The sequence below is a fragment of the Micropterus salmoides genome, unplaced genomic scaffold (assembly GCF_014851395.1).
Source record: "Micropterus salmoides isolate LMB-PRFRI ecotype aquatic unplaced genomic scaffold, ASM1485139v1 Ms_hic_scaffold_15, whole genome shotgun sequence".
Lineage (NCBI taxonomy): Eukaryota > Metazoa > Chordata > Actinopteri > Centrarchiformes > Centrarchidae > Micropterus > Micropterus salmoides.
The window spans coordinates 26,708,218-26,725,884 of NW_024040596.1; the positions used below are offsets into that span (position 1 = coordinate 26,708,218).

Sequence of the window (17,667 nt, forward strand, 5' to 3'; positions counted from 1 at the left end):
AGTAGCGGTTGGCACCGACAGGAATACACAGCAGCCACAGCTCAGTCCTGACAACCATCAAACAATCATGACCATGGGCAAGGTAGGTACTGGGAATGATCTATTCAAAAAGAAAGTCCCCTTAAATTGTTAATTTATAAAGCTCTTTATTGAGTTGATGAAAAGCCTCCTAATTAAAAATCCCACTTTGTTGTGCTTTCAGATCATCTTCTACGAGGACAGGAACTTCCAGGGTCGCCACTATGAGACCAGCAATGACTGCCCTGAGCTGACCTCCTACCTGAGCAGGTGCCACTCCTGCAGGGTGGAGAGCGGCTGCTTCATGGTCTACGACCGTCCCAACTACATGGGAAACCAGTACTTCATGAGGAGGGGCGAGTACGCTGACTACATGAGCATGATGGGAATGAAAGACTGCATCAGGTCTTGCCGTATGATCCCCATGGTAAGTATAAAACAGCATCTGTCATCTGCTACAGGCAACAACCCCCACAAAGCTTAATATTAAGACATTCATTTGTTTTTATTCTCTCCAACAAACAGCACAGAGGCCAGTTCAGGATGAAGATCTATGAGAGGGAGAACTTCGGTGGTCAAAGTTATGAGCTGATGGACGACTGCGACAACATCCAGGACCGTTACCGTATGTCCGACTGCCAGTCCTGCCACGTGATGGACGGCCACTGGCTGATGTACGAGCAGCCCAACTACAGAGGCAGGATGATGTACCTGAGGCCCGGAGAGTACAGGAGCTTCAGGGACATGGGCATGAGCGGCATGAGGTGGATGAGCATGAAGCGCATCATGGACATGTAAAAACACTTTTGTAGAAAATATAAATATAATAAAACTTTTCTGACAAAATATTTATACTTGTCGCATCATTTAATATTGGTAAATGATTGGGCAGTCATTCCTATATCATGGGGCTAGTGATATTGCCATGCTTTTATATGTTTTTACATCAGAAAAATCCTTTAAATATGAGAAACAATACAGAAAAGTACACAGAATGACACAGGTTACTAAATGTCTGCAATGTCTACAAAGTAGTTAACACTTTTTGCCACTTTTTTAAAAAACAAAATTGTTTCCAGCTCGAAAGCACCCCTACTTTTTTACATTATTTAGGTACATTTTTTACATTTTATTTTTACATTTATATAAGTATCAATATTTCACTCTTAAAATCAGTTGGTAATGAAAAATTTAAAAAGTGTCTTTTAATGGGATCATTTCTGTTTTAATGAAAGGGGTTTGACAGTATGTTTGCAAAACAGTTATTTAACACAAGCTACATTTTCTGCTGATAGGGTCTTTCTAAGGAAGGGAATTGAACGCACTCTAATGAACAACAGAAGGTATATTATTGTAAACTTAACCTGAGACTTGATGAATGATTAGAAAGTATAAAAGAAAGATGTATCCAGACTAAAAAAATATTTTGTCAATTGTTTTTGTAAAACAATTGATTTCAATTTTATACCTAGCAATAATTCATAACAGAAGTTATCTCATTGCACTTTTTATTTAGAGCAGGTCCAGATGGTACTCTTTTCAATATTATTTACAAAGACCCAACAATTCCCACCATGAGCAAGCAGTTGGCTATAGTGACAGTGGCCAATTGTCTCAATTGTTCAGACAGCATGGTAATAAGGATCTGATATAATGCAGCCCAGACGTAACAAATTTTTTGTTCTGCATAATTTTAAGACACAATGTGCCTGATTTTTACAATGTTATGTAGGTGAAAAAAGAATGTCCTTGAAGCTTGTTTTACGTGGGAGTTATAGGACATGTCCTGATCAAAGATAACAGTTACAGTGTTACAACAGTGGTGCTGGAGGCCAGTCTTTATTTACTGAGCACTTTTCAAATACTATGTTACAAAGTGCTTTCACAAGAACAAAGACAATGAAATGCACATAAACAAATAACACAAGATAAAAGCAGGAAAACACAAGTAGAATAACTTTGGTTCTGTTTGAGATTAACAGAAAATTGCAGGTCATCCAGCGTTTTTGTCATTACAGCATGCTTGAAATTTAGGAAAATGATTTGTTTTATCTGACTTGATCGATGGATATAATTTATATGCAAAGACATAAACGTTGGAGTTTTTCCTGATAATATTGCCTAAATGAAACACAGAACCTTGAGCAACTCCATGACTGACATTGGTGTGCATGGAGGATTAATCATTAAAATGTACAAATTTAGATCAATCTAGGACCAAAACCAGCTTAGAGCACTTCTTTTAAAGCCAGTTAAATGTTAGAGTCTCTGTAATAGGATGTGATGGTCAATGGTATTGAATACAGCAGTAAGATCTTACAAAACAGTCCTTTCACAATGCAATTACAAGCAATTTTCACCAGTCCTGTCTCTGTGACCTATGACCTGACTAAAAAGTCCAATGATTTTGATGACCCCTTGACTTCTACTATGTGCCATTGTCAGTTCAGAATTACACCTCACCAACACATTATTTACATCCACTGTCTAGAGTATGAATCCAAACACTTTTGTTGACCTTTGCTGACGTTTGTTGTCCTGCATCACTATCAGTCCACACAAAATTTTAAAATTGAATTGGCTGACAAATGTACCGAGCACAATTATGCAGCCCTAGCTGATGAACCTTTTTTCCAAATTTGCATTTAAGTTACAAAAGCTAATTGATTGAATTGATATTAGCTGAGTACATTCTTGGTCGAGAGTACATACACCATTTTAATTTAGAAATTCTAGCACCACCCAAGCACCGTGCGAGGTCCCTATTGAAACTGAAGAGAAACATACTCGAAAACTCACCAAACTTTGCACACATGTCAGAAGTGGTGAAAAATTTCGTATTTTATGGGTTTCGCCCATGGGCGTGGCAAAATGGCTCGCTAGTGCCCCCTACAAAATTGGAAAAAATTAGCCCCTCGGCCACGTTCAACCTACATGCAAGAACTTTTCTGGGGACATGTATCATATCAACACGCACAAAAAAGCCGCAAGAACCCATACCCTAAACTCAACAGGAAGTCAGCCATTTTGAACTCCTCCTAGGGATTTAGTCCGATCGACTTCAAATTTCTGCTGTGCCTTCTAAAGGCATTGACAATGAAAAGTTGTGCTATCTGTGAGTTTTCGTCAATGGGCGTGTCCGTGGTATCGATGATTCGCTATGAAACAGGAAGTTGTTATAACTTCAGTGTACATGCTCACATCTGCACCAAACTGTACATGTAGGATGAGAGTCCCGCCCCGAAGACATCCACACGCCAATATTAATTTATATTCATAGCGTCAAGTGCTATGTAGCGCCTCAAAGGGGACACAGGAAGTGACATATAACACCTTCACAGGCGCACCGGCAGAGCTCCAGAATATGTAATGCGGCCGCCTCACCCCCCCACCCATTTAGTTTAACTACCACCTCAGCTGGCTCCTTTCGAGGCAAAAGAGCAACTGCTCTTCTCAGCGCTTCCTCCAGATGTCCAAGCTTCTTACCCTTTTGTTAAGGCTGAGCCCAACCACCCCATGGAGGAAACTCATTTTGGCCGCTTGTATGCACAATCTTGTTCTTTCAGTCACTACCCACAGTTTATGACCATAGGTGAGGGTTAGAAGGTAGTTCAACTGGTAAATGAAAAGCTTTGCCTTCCAGCTCAGCTCCGCCTTCTGCATTTAACTCTACTACCTCAAAGACTTCATAGACTTCACTTTTTTTTTCATAGCCTCCTCAAACTCTTCCCACTCCACCCGGAATTTTGCTCAAGCTGCAGCACTTCTGGCCTCCAGGTACCTGTCTGCTGCTTCAGGAGTCTTCTGTGCCGACCAAGCCCGGAAGGCCTCCTTCATCAGCTTGATGTCTTTCTTCACCGACTTTCGGACCACAGCTCCTACCAGCCTTTACCATGGAAGCTTTTCAAAATTCCCCCAGGATGCACAAGGAATTATTCCAGAAGTGGAAGTTAAAGACATCACAGACAGGGGCCTCCGCCAGATGTTCCCAGGTTTAACCCTCACTACATGTTTTGGTTTACCAGGTCTGTCCAGCAGTTTGTGGGCTAATGTTCACTTTCAGTTTCAGTTGTTCTCTTCAAGCCCATAAAGCCTGTAAAGTCTCATTAAAACAAAGTTCTTCTCACATGAAAATGTGTATTTCCACATACTGACATGTACTGCATAACTTGAGTAACGGTTATGTTTGACAAAGACTTATTCAAATAATTCAAAGGCAGAAAAGAAGCCAAAAAGTAATGGAACAGAAATTGCTAAAAGATGAGAGTGAACATCGATTTTAGAAATAACTAGCTAATTACCCTATTTACAGTATATCAGTTATGCTGTGTTAAGAAAACCTTTAGCTCTGTGTGTGTAAATATCATTGAAATGATAATACCAGCCTTCAGGGGTGACATACCCATTGCAGATGACAATAAAATGATGCGCTTGCCCACAAATGATGGCTATTGTGGTTTTGTTTGAAAAGCCCTTTGTCCACTGATTTTTTAGCTTTGATAAAATGAAAGCTTGTTGGCTCCTATTGTTTTAGGAGAATCAAAATGTGAGCTCAAGCTATAATTTAAGTAAGTGGGGCTTTTGACTATTGCCTATTAATAGAATCAATAGTTATAGTTAACAGTCTCATATATAACCTAATACACTGCTAAATCATTTCCTTTTTAAATATGCTCTGTTCTTGTAAAGGGAAAATTCTGTTTAGAGGTTTGTGACCCTGTTGGTATATGGGTATCTCTATAGGCTTCTATAGTCGGTTGCTGGGTCAGGACTTTATACAATAGAGGGGCACACAGTCTTTGTCTCTAGCCAGGTATAAATGTAACTTGTTCAGACAGGCAGGGTATCAGTTCAAACACAGTTCTCTGAGAGATCTGGGAAACCAACGCAACATCAACATGGGCAAGGTAGGAAAAAAATATTTCATCAACAATAATTTGCTTACAAATATTTGAGGGGACAGTGTAAGTATGACTTTGGTCATTAAAACCCATTAATCTTTTTTTCAGATCATCTTCTACGAGGACAGGAACTTCCAGGGTCGCTCCTATGAGTGCATGAGCGACTGCTCTGACATGTCCTCCTACCTGAGCAGGTGCCACTCCTGCAGGGTGGAGAGCGGCTGCTTCATGGTCTACGACCGTCCCAACTACATGGGAAACCAGTGGTTCATGAGGAGGGGCGAGTACGCTGACTACATGAGCATGATGGGATGGACCGGTGGTATCAGGTCTTGCCGTATGATCCCCATGGTAAGTATAAAACATACCTAAAAAAAACAACAACTGAGTAATAACACCTTTTCAACTCTGGGGGTAAAAAAACACATTATTCTCTTGTTTCTTCAAAACAGCACAGAGGCCAGTTCAGGATGAGGATCTACGAGAGGGAGAACTTCGGTGGTCAGATGCATGAGCTGATGGACGACTGTGACAACATCATGGACCGTTACCGTATGTCCGACTGCCAGTCCTGCCACGTGATGGACGGCCACTGGCTGATGTACGAGCAGCCCCACTACAGAGGCAGGATGATGTACATGAGGCCCGGAGAGTACAGGAGCTTCAGGGACATGGGCATGAGCGGCATGAGGTGGATGAGCATGAGGCGCATCATGGACATGTGCTAATTGTACATTTTGACTTCAATAAATGATATAACTTTCTAAAATTTGGTGTCATGGTATTTAATAAAATTAGTGTAACTTTTCTTGAAAAGCAAATTTAAAGTAATTACATTTAATTCCACTTCCATCACGTCCACCAAGTTAAATTGTTGTTACAATTGTAGTTACAAGTTCTGATTTTGTCACACCAAACAAGGCTTTACATCTAACTTAAAAAATACATTAAGACATCTTGTGATAATACAAGAACAAAGCTAATAGAAATATATCTACATAATTTCTGATAAGTGTGCATCAAATAGTAGAATTAAAGAATTAATTTATGTGAATTATCTGCATCATTAGCTTCTGACATCTTCCTGGGTCCCACATAATAATAAACCAAACCATAGAGTGAGGACTTTGCAGAATTACAACAGAAGATTAAACAAAGTCATACCAGCAGTCTGACTAGTTCAGACCTAGTTCTTCCGGCATCACTGGAGTCTTGTCGCTGAATGCTGTCACAGAAACAGAAAGGCTAGAGAAGCACAAAGTGAATACATAAAATGGTCTGCCTTAAGATAATTTCTAATGTACAAATCATTCAAATATAATAAACATATAGAAGAATAAATAGTTTAAACTAAGCTGTTGGGTCATTCTTCAAATGTCAGATCAGTCTATCAAATGTGTTGGGTTTAGAGTTCTCTTTAAGGTGCATTCATGCCTACTGCTTACTGCAAAATTATTTACATACACAAACAGGATTTAGCCTAAGATCATTGATATTTTGACATTTTTAACTATGATATGTATGAAGTAGACTGAAAGTTAGAGTGAGGGTGTCAATGCCATTAAATTCTTTGCAGTATTATTGACAAAATCGTTAACTCCAGGATTCATACACACTATGACTCTAAACAAGGTGGTGATTCCCAAATGTCATACCAGTGGCAAGGGTCATAGCACACATGGGCCTTGTACATAAGTAGTTCATGTCTCTCACGCATCTTTTAAAATTTGTTTACAAATAATTTAGATCAAATCTCACTTTGTTTCACATCCTCAGTGAGATCATGAGAAACCTGACGCTACTCCACTCTCTGTAGCTGTTACTGAAACTGAGGGGGGCATGTGTTTTTTTCTGATGTTAAGCTTTGCTAGGTAATGTTGATAGATGTCATTTGACACTGTAGCTATGATGCTGATTAATTTATAATGCAGATAATAATTTATGTTGTAGCCTAGGACGGCATGGTGGACTAGTGGATGCACTGCGGCCTCACAGCAAGAAGGTCCCAGGTGCCCCACCATTAAAAACATGTTAGGTTCTCCAGTCAGTGCCATGGACCAGGACACTGGCATAGATAGGGCATTGGTTCCCGGGTGCTGTACAGTGGCAGCCCACTGCTCCCTTGAGGGATGGGTTAATTCAGAGAATAAATCTTTCAACAGGTATGTCTATGTGACAATAAAAAATGTTTACAATGCAAATATGCATCAAGCTAGATTCCTCGCTGACTTCAATCTAAAAAACTGCTGATTTAAGCTTAAACCATTCTTTAACTGTGTTAATTGTGATCAGAGCTGGACTGGTAACCTGGCATACCAGGCAAATCCCCAGTGGGCCGACGAACCTTTGAGGCTGATTTAACATAAATTATGTATTTATTAGTGTTGGTCAATGATTAAAATTGTTTATCGCGATTAATCGCATGATTTTCTTGCACTGTTATGCGTAAAATTGAATAATAAATTCTAAAGTAGTGTATTGCGCAATTTTTATTTAAATGTACTGCTACATACACAAAAGTGTAATAACATGGGGGGGGGTGTAGCGCCCCCGCCGCCAAATGTGCAAAAACAACCGCTCTGTTTGCCACCGGGCTGCAGTAGCTTCAACATCAGCTGCAGTACACAAAATAATGCAGGCACAGGCACTTGATGGAGTAAAGGAGAGCCGTGGCCCCACCGGCAAGCATGGAGTAGCTCAGCCTGTAGGGAGGGAGCAGGGATGGTCATTTACACTAGGAATGTTGGGATATTGTACCCATCACTTCTTGAAAGCATTTGTTAAAAATGTTCTGAAAAATAGCTTGTACCAAGAAATGTTAATTAGTAAATAAAAATGCTATGAAAAAGGTTTATTTGCACAATAATGAGCAACAGATTACTGCATTATATTATATTTTTATATTCCAAATTGTTACCTGCCACCTGAATTTTGTGCTTCCCTGGTGCAGAAAATGTCTCCAGAATGCAGGAAATTAAGTGTTTGTTGCTCAAAATCTTCCCTATCAACTACGTATTTCATCAATACATTTTTTTGCCTAAATAGTAGGCCTATTAAAATATATTCTTGTCTTGTTGTCATGGCCTCAATCTTGTCTCATGGGCTAAGTGTGTCGTCACACCCCTAATCTGAACCATTAAATGGAAGGATGGTGTATTGGTGAGGGGTGTCCGACCAATTTTGGTGAGCCGCCAGGGCCAAAAATGCCAGGGCCGATTTTTTGTCCCAGTCCAGCCCTGATTGTGATTGTGCTCACCTTTGGAAAAAAATTTGTAAGAAGTTGAGTTCCTTCACTTTTTTCTCTTTTCTTTTTTGGTACCCCAATCTCCCTTGCTTGAGGAAACACATGAATCGCCCCTGCCAGTGGCTAACTAAGAAGACATAACATCTACATCAACTTTGGAGTTACTGTACTAAGTATTTCTCCTTGTTTGGTAGAACTACTCGTCTCCCATAAACTCCTGTCCCTGCACCAAGCTGATACAGATCGGACCAGTCTGTCTGAACTCAAAGAGAAAAGACTGACACTCCCATCCAACTCCAAACAAATCAGCTGTTCATGATATGGAAGTAAGAGAACAGTTATTAGAAAACCAAAATAGTTGGTTACCACACTGGTGGTAGCAAAGGATGTTACATTACATTTATCTGATGTTTTTATCTAAAGCAACTTACAATTGCTATACATGTCAGAGGTCGCACGCCTCTGGAGCAACGAGGGGTTAAGTTTCTTGCTCAGGGACACATTGGTTGATAGGTCACAGTGGGGAATTGAACCCGGGTCTCTCACACCAAAGGCATAGTCTTATCCATTGCACCATCACCACCCCATTTTGGACATGTGTGTCATTTTTTCTTTTCCAAAACCCAAATCACAAGAGTAAAGTGCAACAAATGACTTACAGCCTTGTAAGGTGCTTAATTAGTGGGCATACTAATTAAGCATACACTACCTAGCTTAATAACAAACGTAATAATGAACTTATAAGGGCAAGCTAGGTGTACCATGAAATTAATTTACTCCATTATCTAGTGGGATTATGTTACAAAAGTCCAAATCAGTAGTGGCTAAACCAGAATTTACAGCCATGTTAGCTACTTTCCTGCACTTGATTTGATTTGGGATTATTCTCAAAATCTTTTCTTTTGTAAAGGCATGCATGTTGTTTAAAACATAGTGACATTACAATCTTTGTGTGGCTTTTTCAAATATGTTTCCTATAATTCACATTCAAACAAGGATACACTCCGATGTTACACACATTTTGCCTGATAAATAATCCCTGGTGTGGTTTTGAGTTACCTTGATATAATGTTTATAGCCATGAAAAGCATAGTGATGCTCCCACTGACCACTTTAAAGAATTTATTGCTTCATATTTTAGTGAATTAGTTAGCGTCACTGCATAAATGCCATTTCAAAGAACCATTTATGGCCTTTTTTCAATCCTTTACATAGTTAGAAATTTTTTTTGGATATACTCTTACCTCAAGCAAATGCTCCATACAAGACCACAACATTTTTAAACAATTTACATCCAACATGTCCAAATGGTTAATCAATCCCTGATCCGGTGTCTTTCTCAGTTAAGTAGCTTGAGGGTGAAAACTTATTTCAGACTTATTGCTTGTTCTAACTCGTCATGAATCTGAATTAGATTACAATCACGCTGAATAATTCAAACCGTCGTCTCAATGGAAAACATATTTTGTCTTCATATCTATTGTTTCAAAATACAGAAATTACATATTGGTATCTTTGGGTTCTCCACTAAAATTTAAAATAAGTTAATGTGGTTTTGATCAGGATGGCGTAGTCACAGCAAGAAGCTCCTGGGTTCAAACCTTGGTCATCCCAGGCCCTTTCTGTGTGGAGTCCAAACACATGCAGGTAGGTTTATTGGTGACTCTAAATTTAAATCGGTTTTAAATGTACATAACTTTCACCCATAAAGTGTCTTTGAGTGTCCTGAAAAGCGCTATAGAAATAAAATGTATTATTATTATTATTATTATTATTATTGCCCTTAATTGTGAATGTTAGTGTGTATGGTTGTTTGTCTCTATGTGTCAGCCCTGTGATGAACTTGTGACCGGGGTGTACCCCACCTTTTGCCCACTGTCAGCTGGGACTAGCTCCAGCCCCCCCCCCCCGCGACCCTGCAGGGATAAGCACTTATACATAATGGTGTATAAGTTTGTGGAGCCATGCCATAAGGACATTTAAATTTAAGTTTTTTGTTTGTGAATGTATATATATATACACATACATTTAAGTTTTTTGTTTGTGAATGTATATATATGTATGTATATATATACATACATTTAAGTTTTTTGTTTGTGAATGTATATATATATATATACATTCACAAACAAAAAACTTAAATTTAAATGTCCTTATGGCATGGCTCCACAAACAGCTGGATAAACATGTTTTGTTCATATGGATGTGCATTAAATACTGGCATGTCAGACTATTGTGCTCACACAAAAGCTGATGTCAATAAATTGTCCACTTACCAATCAGAGAGCGATACAGTGTGTTTTGTAATGTGTAAAAGAGGCTATTGTTGGTTACTCTGTATTGTAACTTCAAAAAATGCTCACTGTATTGACCTCCCTATGAAAAATCCATTCTAAAGTCTTCCAGGGGATCCAGTCACATGGAAATGTGACAAATGCCTCTCAGCCCTCTATATGCCTCTATACCATGTTGCTGGGTCAGGGGTTTGCACAATGGGAGCCGCAGATTCTTTGGGTTTGGTCAGGTATAAAAGTAACAGTTAAAACAGGACCAGCATCAGTGTAGCAGCAGCACAGTTCTCTGAAGAACTAACACAACAACCATGACCATGGGCAAGGTAAGCACACTAACCTCAACTACGTTTTGATTGATTATCAAGTACACTGACGTTATTTTTTAGCTTAAATTCCTATTCTTTATATATTGTCCTTTCAGATCGTCTTCTACGAGGACAGGAACTTCCAGGGTCGTTCCTATGAGTGCATGAATGACTGCTCTGACATGTCCTCCTACCTGAGCAGGTGCCACTCCTGCAGGGTGGAGAGCGGCTGCTTCATGGTCTACGACCGTCCCAACTACATGGGAAACCAGTACTTCATGAGGAGGGGCGAGTACGCTGACTACATGAGCATGATGGGATGGAGAGACTGCATCAGGTCTTGCCGTATGATCCCCATGGTAAGTATAAAACAGCATCTGGTCATCTGCTACAGGCAACAACCCCCACAAAGCTTAATATTAAGACATTCATTTGTTTTTATTCTCTCCAAAAAACAGCACAGAGGCCAGTTCAGGATGAGGATCTACGAGAGGGAGAACTTCGGTGGTCAGATGCATGAGCTGATGGACGACTGTGACAACATCCAGGACCGTTACCGTATGTCCGACTGCCAGTCCTGCCACGTGATGGACGGCCACTGGCTGATGTACGAGCAGCCCAACTACAGAGGCAGGATGATGTACATGAGGCCCGGCGAGTACAGGAGCTTCAGGGACATGGGCATGAGCGGCATGAGGTGGATGAGCATGAGGCGCATCATGGACATGTAAAATCATTTGTGTAGATGTCGTAATACGCCAAAATAAAGTTTTTTGACAAAATGTTTGAACCTGTTGCATTAGCAGCCATTCCTGTATTATGTGTCTAGGGCTTTCCAGTGATTTTTAGCGCACACCACAAACATGCCATGATAATATACATTTTAACATCATAAAAAAACACCTTTAAATATGTAAATATTATGTCAACAAAACAGAAAAGACTGTTGCTGTGATACAGTACACAAAATGACAGAAGTTGCACTTGTGCTGGTTATAGTACACCAGTAGCCATTCTTCTGGCACCGCTACTTTAGATTTTTTTCATTATTTATATAAAGTATAGCTTAAAATATGTAGTAGTAAAAATGTTATTAACTAAATTATGACAATGAAATGTCTGTCAAATTATATGTGTGTGAAATTATCTGTCAATGGGATACTTTCTGTTTTAATGACAGTAGGGGTAGAGTTACAACAGAACAGATTTGTAAAATAATCCTTTAACGCAAGTGTTAGGTTTGTCTAGTGCTGAACTGCAAACCTTTTCAGTTAATCAGGACTTTCTAAGGAAAGAAATTGATCCAACACACTATAATGAACAACATAAGGTATATGATCGTAAACTTAACCAGAGGCTTAACCCTAAAGAATGAACAGAAAGTACAAATCAAAGTTGTGTCTAGACTAAAAAACATCATCATGGAATTCACAGAATAATCCTTTTAATGATCTTACTGATTGGACTTACTCCAAAAGGATGAGTCCAAGGATTTTGATGACCCCTTGACCTTTACTTTGGTACCAGTGTCAGTTCAGAATTGCACCTCACCTACAGTTTATTTATATTGTCCTGAGTCTGAATCCATATACTTAATTTGACCCTGACCTTTGCTAACCTTTTCTCTGGCACCACCATCGGTCCCCACAAAATATTAAAAATGTATGGGCTGTTCATTTACAGAGCACAATTATGCAACCCTGGAGGATGATCCTTTTCCAAACGTGCATTATAAACTAGCTGGTTGTTGTTTTTCTGAGCACATTCATGCTCCAGAGAACATAAACCCTTTTAAATGAGATATTCCAGCATCACTTTGAGTGAAATCTTTACATAATTACATTGTAATTTTCTTGTTGAAAGCACTGACCCTTCACTCAGCATTACTTTGAAGAGGTATTGGGCTGATGATTGGATGAGATGATGAGAAGAATTACAAAGTTGTTTTTTCTGCTTCATATACTTCACTCTCATTTAAAACAAAACCCACCACCATCTTTTCTAAATTTGTTTCCTGTATTAGTAGTGTTTTTTGTATTTACTGGACATTGTTATATTCTGTGTACAGAATAGCTGCTTTCTCAAGCTGGAAGGTGGTTTGCTCTTTGAACCGCCGCATGATAGCCTGCTGTTTGTCTTCCTGTCCCCGCAGCACATATTGCTCACAGTCAGTTTATATAAGATGTTATTTTTATTTATTAGCTATATCAACGTATAAAATATGCACTTAATATATCGACAAAACATAAATCACCACAGCCACACAAAAAACATATTACAAAACCGACAAGCTCAGTATCTTAGTTTGACATTTAGGAAAATAGAGATTTTCTGACTCCAGAGAGCGAATAGATAGATTTTCCAACATGTCAAATTATTCTTTTAATATCTTGTTAGCTTTATTCACGCACATGTCATAGTGACCAATTTCTCATGTTGGTCTTACTTTGTTTTATTCAAATTTTGCTATTAGTCCTCAAACCTAAATGACAAAATAGGTTGTTTGTCCATGTCTCCCAAAACAAAATATGAGCACTTCCCAGAGCAGTCAAGCACAGCTGATTGGGCCTTAACTTCGCTACATAAGTCACGTGATGTCAGTCACATGACATTAAACACGTGGTCAACATTGTGAAACTGTTGCAGTTTGGTTGGGTTTAGGAAGACATCGTGGTATGGGTTAACATAACTACATTACTTAAATCATGCGATGGAAGTCAGTAATGCTATTTAACTTAAAACTCAAAATAACTCAACATTTACTTGGTTTCACATGGGACTCGCCTTTCTCCTGTTTGAAAGTCCTGGTTTTGACCTATCCTTCCACCACCTTAAATGGACTTTCTCGCTATGTATGACACGACACCGAACTTCCCCCTTCCCCCCACCGTCGTACAGCCACTAGAAGTCACTGCCACAATAAATATTGGTCGTAATAATGGGCTTTAAGAAACAATCGTGTTTCTAGTAAGGACAGGTTGAAATTATGTGACTGAAGTTGGTTGAATTTGCTATTGATTATTTATGTTTATGTTAAACAATATGTTCTTAACATTGTATTTATTTGCATATCTGGATTGTAAATTTGCAGATGGTTTAACATCCTATATGACTCAGTAAGTAGTAAGTAGTAGTAGTAAGTAAAATAAAATTCTTCACTTTGGACTGTATGTATCTCTGTTGTATAATTTAGGCATTTATCAAACTGTTAACACAATGCAGTCATTTAATATCTCTGCAAGCTGGTTTCTTGTTGATTAGATTTCTCAGAAATGTCCATTAAGGTAAAGGGTTGTTCTACCTCTCACTTTCTCAATTAAACAGAAATCCTGTGGGGGACCTAAAGACATGTTTGCTGACATGCCACTACCAAGAGTAAATTACTAGAAGCACCTCTGTCACCACTATCAAATTAACACTTCTATAATGGGCTTCTGAAAACAGCCAAATCCAGTGTTTCGCACAATATTCAAAAAGCACATTAACTAATTCTGATTGTGTTTGTGTAACACATGAATTACACCAAAGCTCAAGTCAAATAACAAAAGAATAAATAAATATGCACCAATACAGTTCACATACAGAGTTTTTACAGTCACATGGGCCCACCTATTCACATGTTACATGCACCGTTGGGAATGTTTTCTATGAGAGAAAAGGCTTTTCTAAAGAAAGCTACGTCCCCAGTCCCTGAAAAAATGGACATAACGTCTGCATTCAATAGTAAGTTGCTGAGTAAGCGGTCTGTTGAGGGGGCCGTCACGTTTGGTCAGATATAAAAGGAAGGGGTTAAACCAGGGAGGAAGGCAGTTCAGGAGCAACAGCACATCTGCATCCAACATGAGCAACACCAGCATGAACATGAGGGGCAAGGTACTTTTATTAAAAACCTTTTTCTAATAACCCAAAATAATTGTTTACAAAATGAGATCAACATTTTCACCTTGTTACTTTTATTCTCTAACCATTACAATTCACCTTTTTGAAGATCATCTTCTACGAGGAGAGGAACTTCCAGGGTCGTTCCTATGAGTGCATGAGCGACTGCGCTGACATGACCTCCTACCTGAGCAGGTGCCACTCCTGCAGGGTGGAGAGCGGCTGCTTCATGGTCTACGACCGTACCAACTACATGGGAAACCAGTGGTTCATGAAGAGGGGCGAGTACGCTGACTACATGAGCATGATGGGATGGAGAGACTGCATCAGGTCTTGCCGTATGATCCCCATGGTAAATAATAATATAATTGTGTTTGTTGGACAGGGTGACCTCTAATATCATATAATATTATACCATTCTCCATTATACAAGACATTTTCATGACTCCTCGCTGATATAAACCTTCAAACTGTTTTTACAGCACAGAGGCCAGTTCAGGATGAAGATCTACGAGAAGGAGAACTTCGGTGGTCAGAGTTATGAGCTGATGGACGACTGCGACAGCATCATGGACCGTTACCGTATGTCCGACTGCCAGTCCTGCCACGTGATGGACGGCCACTGGCTGATGTACGAGCAGCCCCACTACAGAGGCAGGATGATGTACATGAGGCCCGGAGAGTACAGGAGCTTCAGGGACATGGGCATGAGCGGCATGAGGTGGATGAGCATGAGGCGCATCATGGACATGTGCTAAACAATTTCATGTTGAAATAAAAAATGAGAGATGAAACAAAAAAATTGAGCGCCTGGCTTTTTTCTGCTATGCTAATAAATGCTTACTAAATGGTCACTGAATGTATTAAATGCTGCTAAATAAAGTTATTGCTGCACAACTTTGACTTTTGTCAAACTTACTGCCCAACTGTCTCAATGAAATATCATGTATCACACCTTAAAATATATACTCGGTCAGTAGACAGCAAACAGCTGTGAAAGCAAATGTTCATCCTAACGTTTGTGTAAATCTGATGAGAAATGTGGCTCTGCATTTTACTGCTTAACCCAATAGACAAGGGCTTACAATTGAGCTTGAAAGAAAAAATACTGTACTGAAGAAAATTATAAACGCAACACTTTTGTTTTTGCTCCCATTCATCATGAGCTGAACTCAAAGATCTAAGACTTTCTCTATGTACACAAAAGGCCTATTTCTCTCAAGTATTGTTCACAAATCAGTCAAAATCTGTGTTAGTGAGCACTTCTCCTTTGCCGAGATAATCAATCCACCTCACAGGTGTGGCATATCAAGACGCTGATCAGACAGTAAGGGTATTGCACAGGTGTGCTGTTGTGACCAACAACAGTTTTTGGGAAACGGCTGTACTTCAGATGTTGGTTAGTTTAACGATGCATCGTACCATGATAGTTCAATGCTACCTTCCCGCGTTGTACAGGAAAAGCACTGGTCGATCTGGTGACACCTGAGGTTACTGTCACAAATCCTCGGCTGTAGTAACCGTTTAGGTGTTTGTGTGTGTTTGTTCTTTGTCTATGGTTTACGTGCTGGGTGCTTGTTGTGTTTTTGTTTTGTCTTGTGGTACTCTCTTGGCAGTGCTTGGGGGAGCATGCCTATCTCTGGCTTCTCACACACCTGGCTCTGAGGTCGTCACCACACCTGCTCCGCAACTAATCATCTGCAGTACTTCAGGAGCAGCCACACATCATTGTGAGTATGCTACTGCCCTCTAGCCAGTTTGTTAAACGTTTGTGCCTTTTGCTGCCTGCCTGTTTTTGCCTGCCTGAGCTGTTCACTCCTTTTTTTCCCCGAAACTTAACCAAGTCTCTCTCTGTCACAGGAATCATTCCTGGAAACTCAGTCCTGAAAACCCAGCCTGTGCAGCCTACGCTACCTGAAAGCCAGTTTGGAACCAACCCCTATTCAAGCCCGCCATCCAGCCTCTTGCAGAATAACCTCCCCTGGACTTCCTCCACTCTCACCTGCCAGCTTTCCCCAAATCCACATTTCACTATTGTCTAAATAAACTTTTAAAACTCTCCCTCTTGTCCGATCTGCTTCTGGGTTACCCTCAGAATACTGACACCTACTGGTGGTAGGCATAACAGCAAGTGTGGGGCAGCAAAACAACCCTTTGTAATTTTAATAAAGAAGTCAGGCAGTAATTGGCCTTTTTCCAACAATTTGTGAGCGACAGTGATCAGATTTTATGCTGCACGTGAGTTTGAACACCGCAGGGCACAGTGAAAGGAGTTGGTTACTGTAATATGCTGCTACCGTGACCGAAAGAAGGAGACCTGTCTGTCGCTCACTGTAATGCTTTATTCTGCTGCGGCGCACTGTGGTTCCTGAACAACTCCAGAGGAGGTATGGTGGCTTGCTAGAGTCACACAGAACAGGGACTGTATTTTACAACCGTGCTCCTAGCGCTATAACAATACATTACAGTTACCACATTGAAAAGTTGAAGTTATCTAACAGCTCACTGTGGCTGCTCCTTCTTGTTCCTTTACTCCCTGCAATATTTCAAACTTGTCAACTTTGTAGACACATTTGTGATGAACAATAGCCATCATTGCTAATCTCATTGACGAACACAGATCCTGCTGATTAGTTCATAATAAAAGTCAACTTGTGTTTCGTCAGTTAAATGCTAATATGAAGCTGCAGCAGTAGGAAATGTTTAGTTTGCATTAGCAGTAACTTAACACAGCATTTGTTCCAGGAATGTTGTCCAAAAAGCAACAGCGGATTTGCGGCTGGACAGCATGAGTTGTTTGTCCACAAGAGATCCTTTGGCATAAATGCAATTTCAAATGAGATTCATTTAGACAGGAGGATTTCACAAAGGTCACATTTTCAGATATTTTTGTCATTTTTCTTCTCTACTTCAGCTCTAAGTTTGAGTTAAAGCAGCAGTAGTAAAAACCTTCTGCGTCTTTCTCTGCTGCTCATATCACTCCACTTAGTCCCTCCACCAAGCCCACAAGAAGGAGCCAGAAACCT

General features: G+C 39.8%; 4 protein-coding genes and 1 long non-coding RNA gene across 6 annotated transcripts; all 5 read left to right on the plus strand.

Annotated features, from left to right (window-relative positions):
• The first annotated feature begins 67 nt into the window (after positions 1–67).
• On the plus strand, positions 68–816 carry LOC119904582 (gamma-crystallin M3-like). Its single transcript, XM_038721378.1, has 3 exons — positions 68–82; positions 203–445; positions 544–816. Exons 1-3 carry the CDS (start codon positions 68–70, stop codon positions 814–816), a joined length of 531 nt encoding a protein of 176 aa, XP_038577306.1.
• Positions 817–4,877: 4,061 nt separating this feature from the next.
• On the plus strand, positions 4,878–5,647 carry LOC119904584 (gamma-crystallin M3-like). The gene is made up of 3 exons (XM_038721379.1): positions 4,878–4,925; positions 5,028–5,270; positions 5,372–5,647. The coding sequence occupies exons 1-3, from the start codon at positions 4,917–4,919 to the stop codon at positions 5,645–5,647; spliced, it is 528 nt and encodes a 175-aa protein (XP_038577307.1). The 5' UTR covers positions 4,878–4,916.
• Positions 5,648–10,732: 5,085 nt separating this feature from the next.
• On the plus strand, positions 10,733–11,493 carry LOC119904619 (gamma-crystallin M3-like). Of its 2 annotated transcripts, none has more exons than XM_038721435.1 (3): positions 10,733–10,780; positions 10,879–11,121; positions 11,221–11,493. In XM_038721435.1, the coding sequence occupies exons 1-3, from the start codon at positions 10,766–10,768 to the stop codon at positions 11,491–11,493; spliced, it is 531 nt and encodes a 176-aa protein (XP_038577363.1). In that variant the 5' UTR covers positions 10,733–10,765. The 2 variants fall into 2 exon arrangements, with proteins under 2 accessions (XP_038577363.1, XP_038577361.1); XM_038721433.1 differs by having other exon boundaries at positions 10,772–10,780; positions 10,879–11,125; positions 11,228–11,493.
• Positions 11,494–14,602: 3,109 nt separating this feature from the next.
• On the plus strand, positions 14,603–15,423 carry LOC119903554 (gamma-crystallin M3-like). Its single transcript, XM_038719809.1, has 3 exons — positions 14,603–14,635; positions 14,751–14,993; positions 15,124–15,423. Exons 1-3 carry the CDS (start codon positions 14,603–14,605, stop codon positions 15,397–15,399), a joined length of 552 nt encoding a protein of 183 aa, XP_038575737.1. The 3' UTR covers positions 15,400–15,423.
• Positions 15,424–16,023: 600 nt separating this feature from the next.
• Positions 16,024–16,702, plus strand: LOC119903919. Its single transcript, XR_005444630.1, has 2 exons — positions 16,024–16,371; positions 16,502–16,702. It is a non-coding gene; the product is annotated as an uncharacterized LOC119903919 (long non-coding RNA).
• The last annotated feature ends 965 nt before the right edge of the window (positions 16,703–17,667 follow it).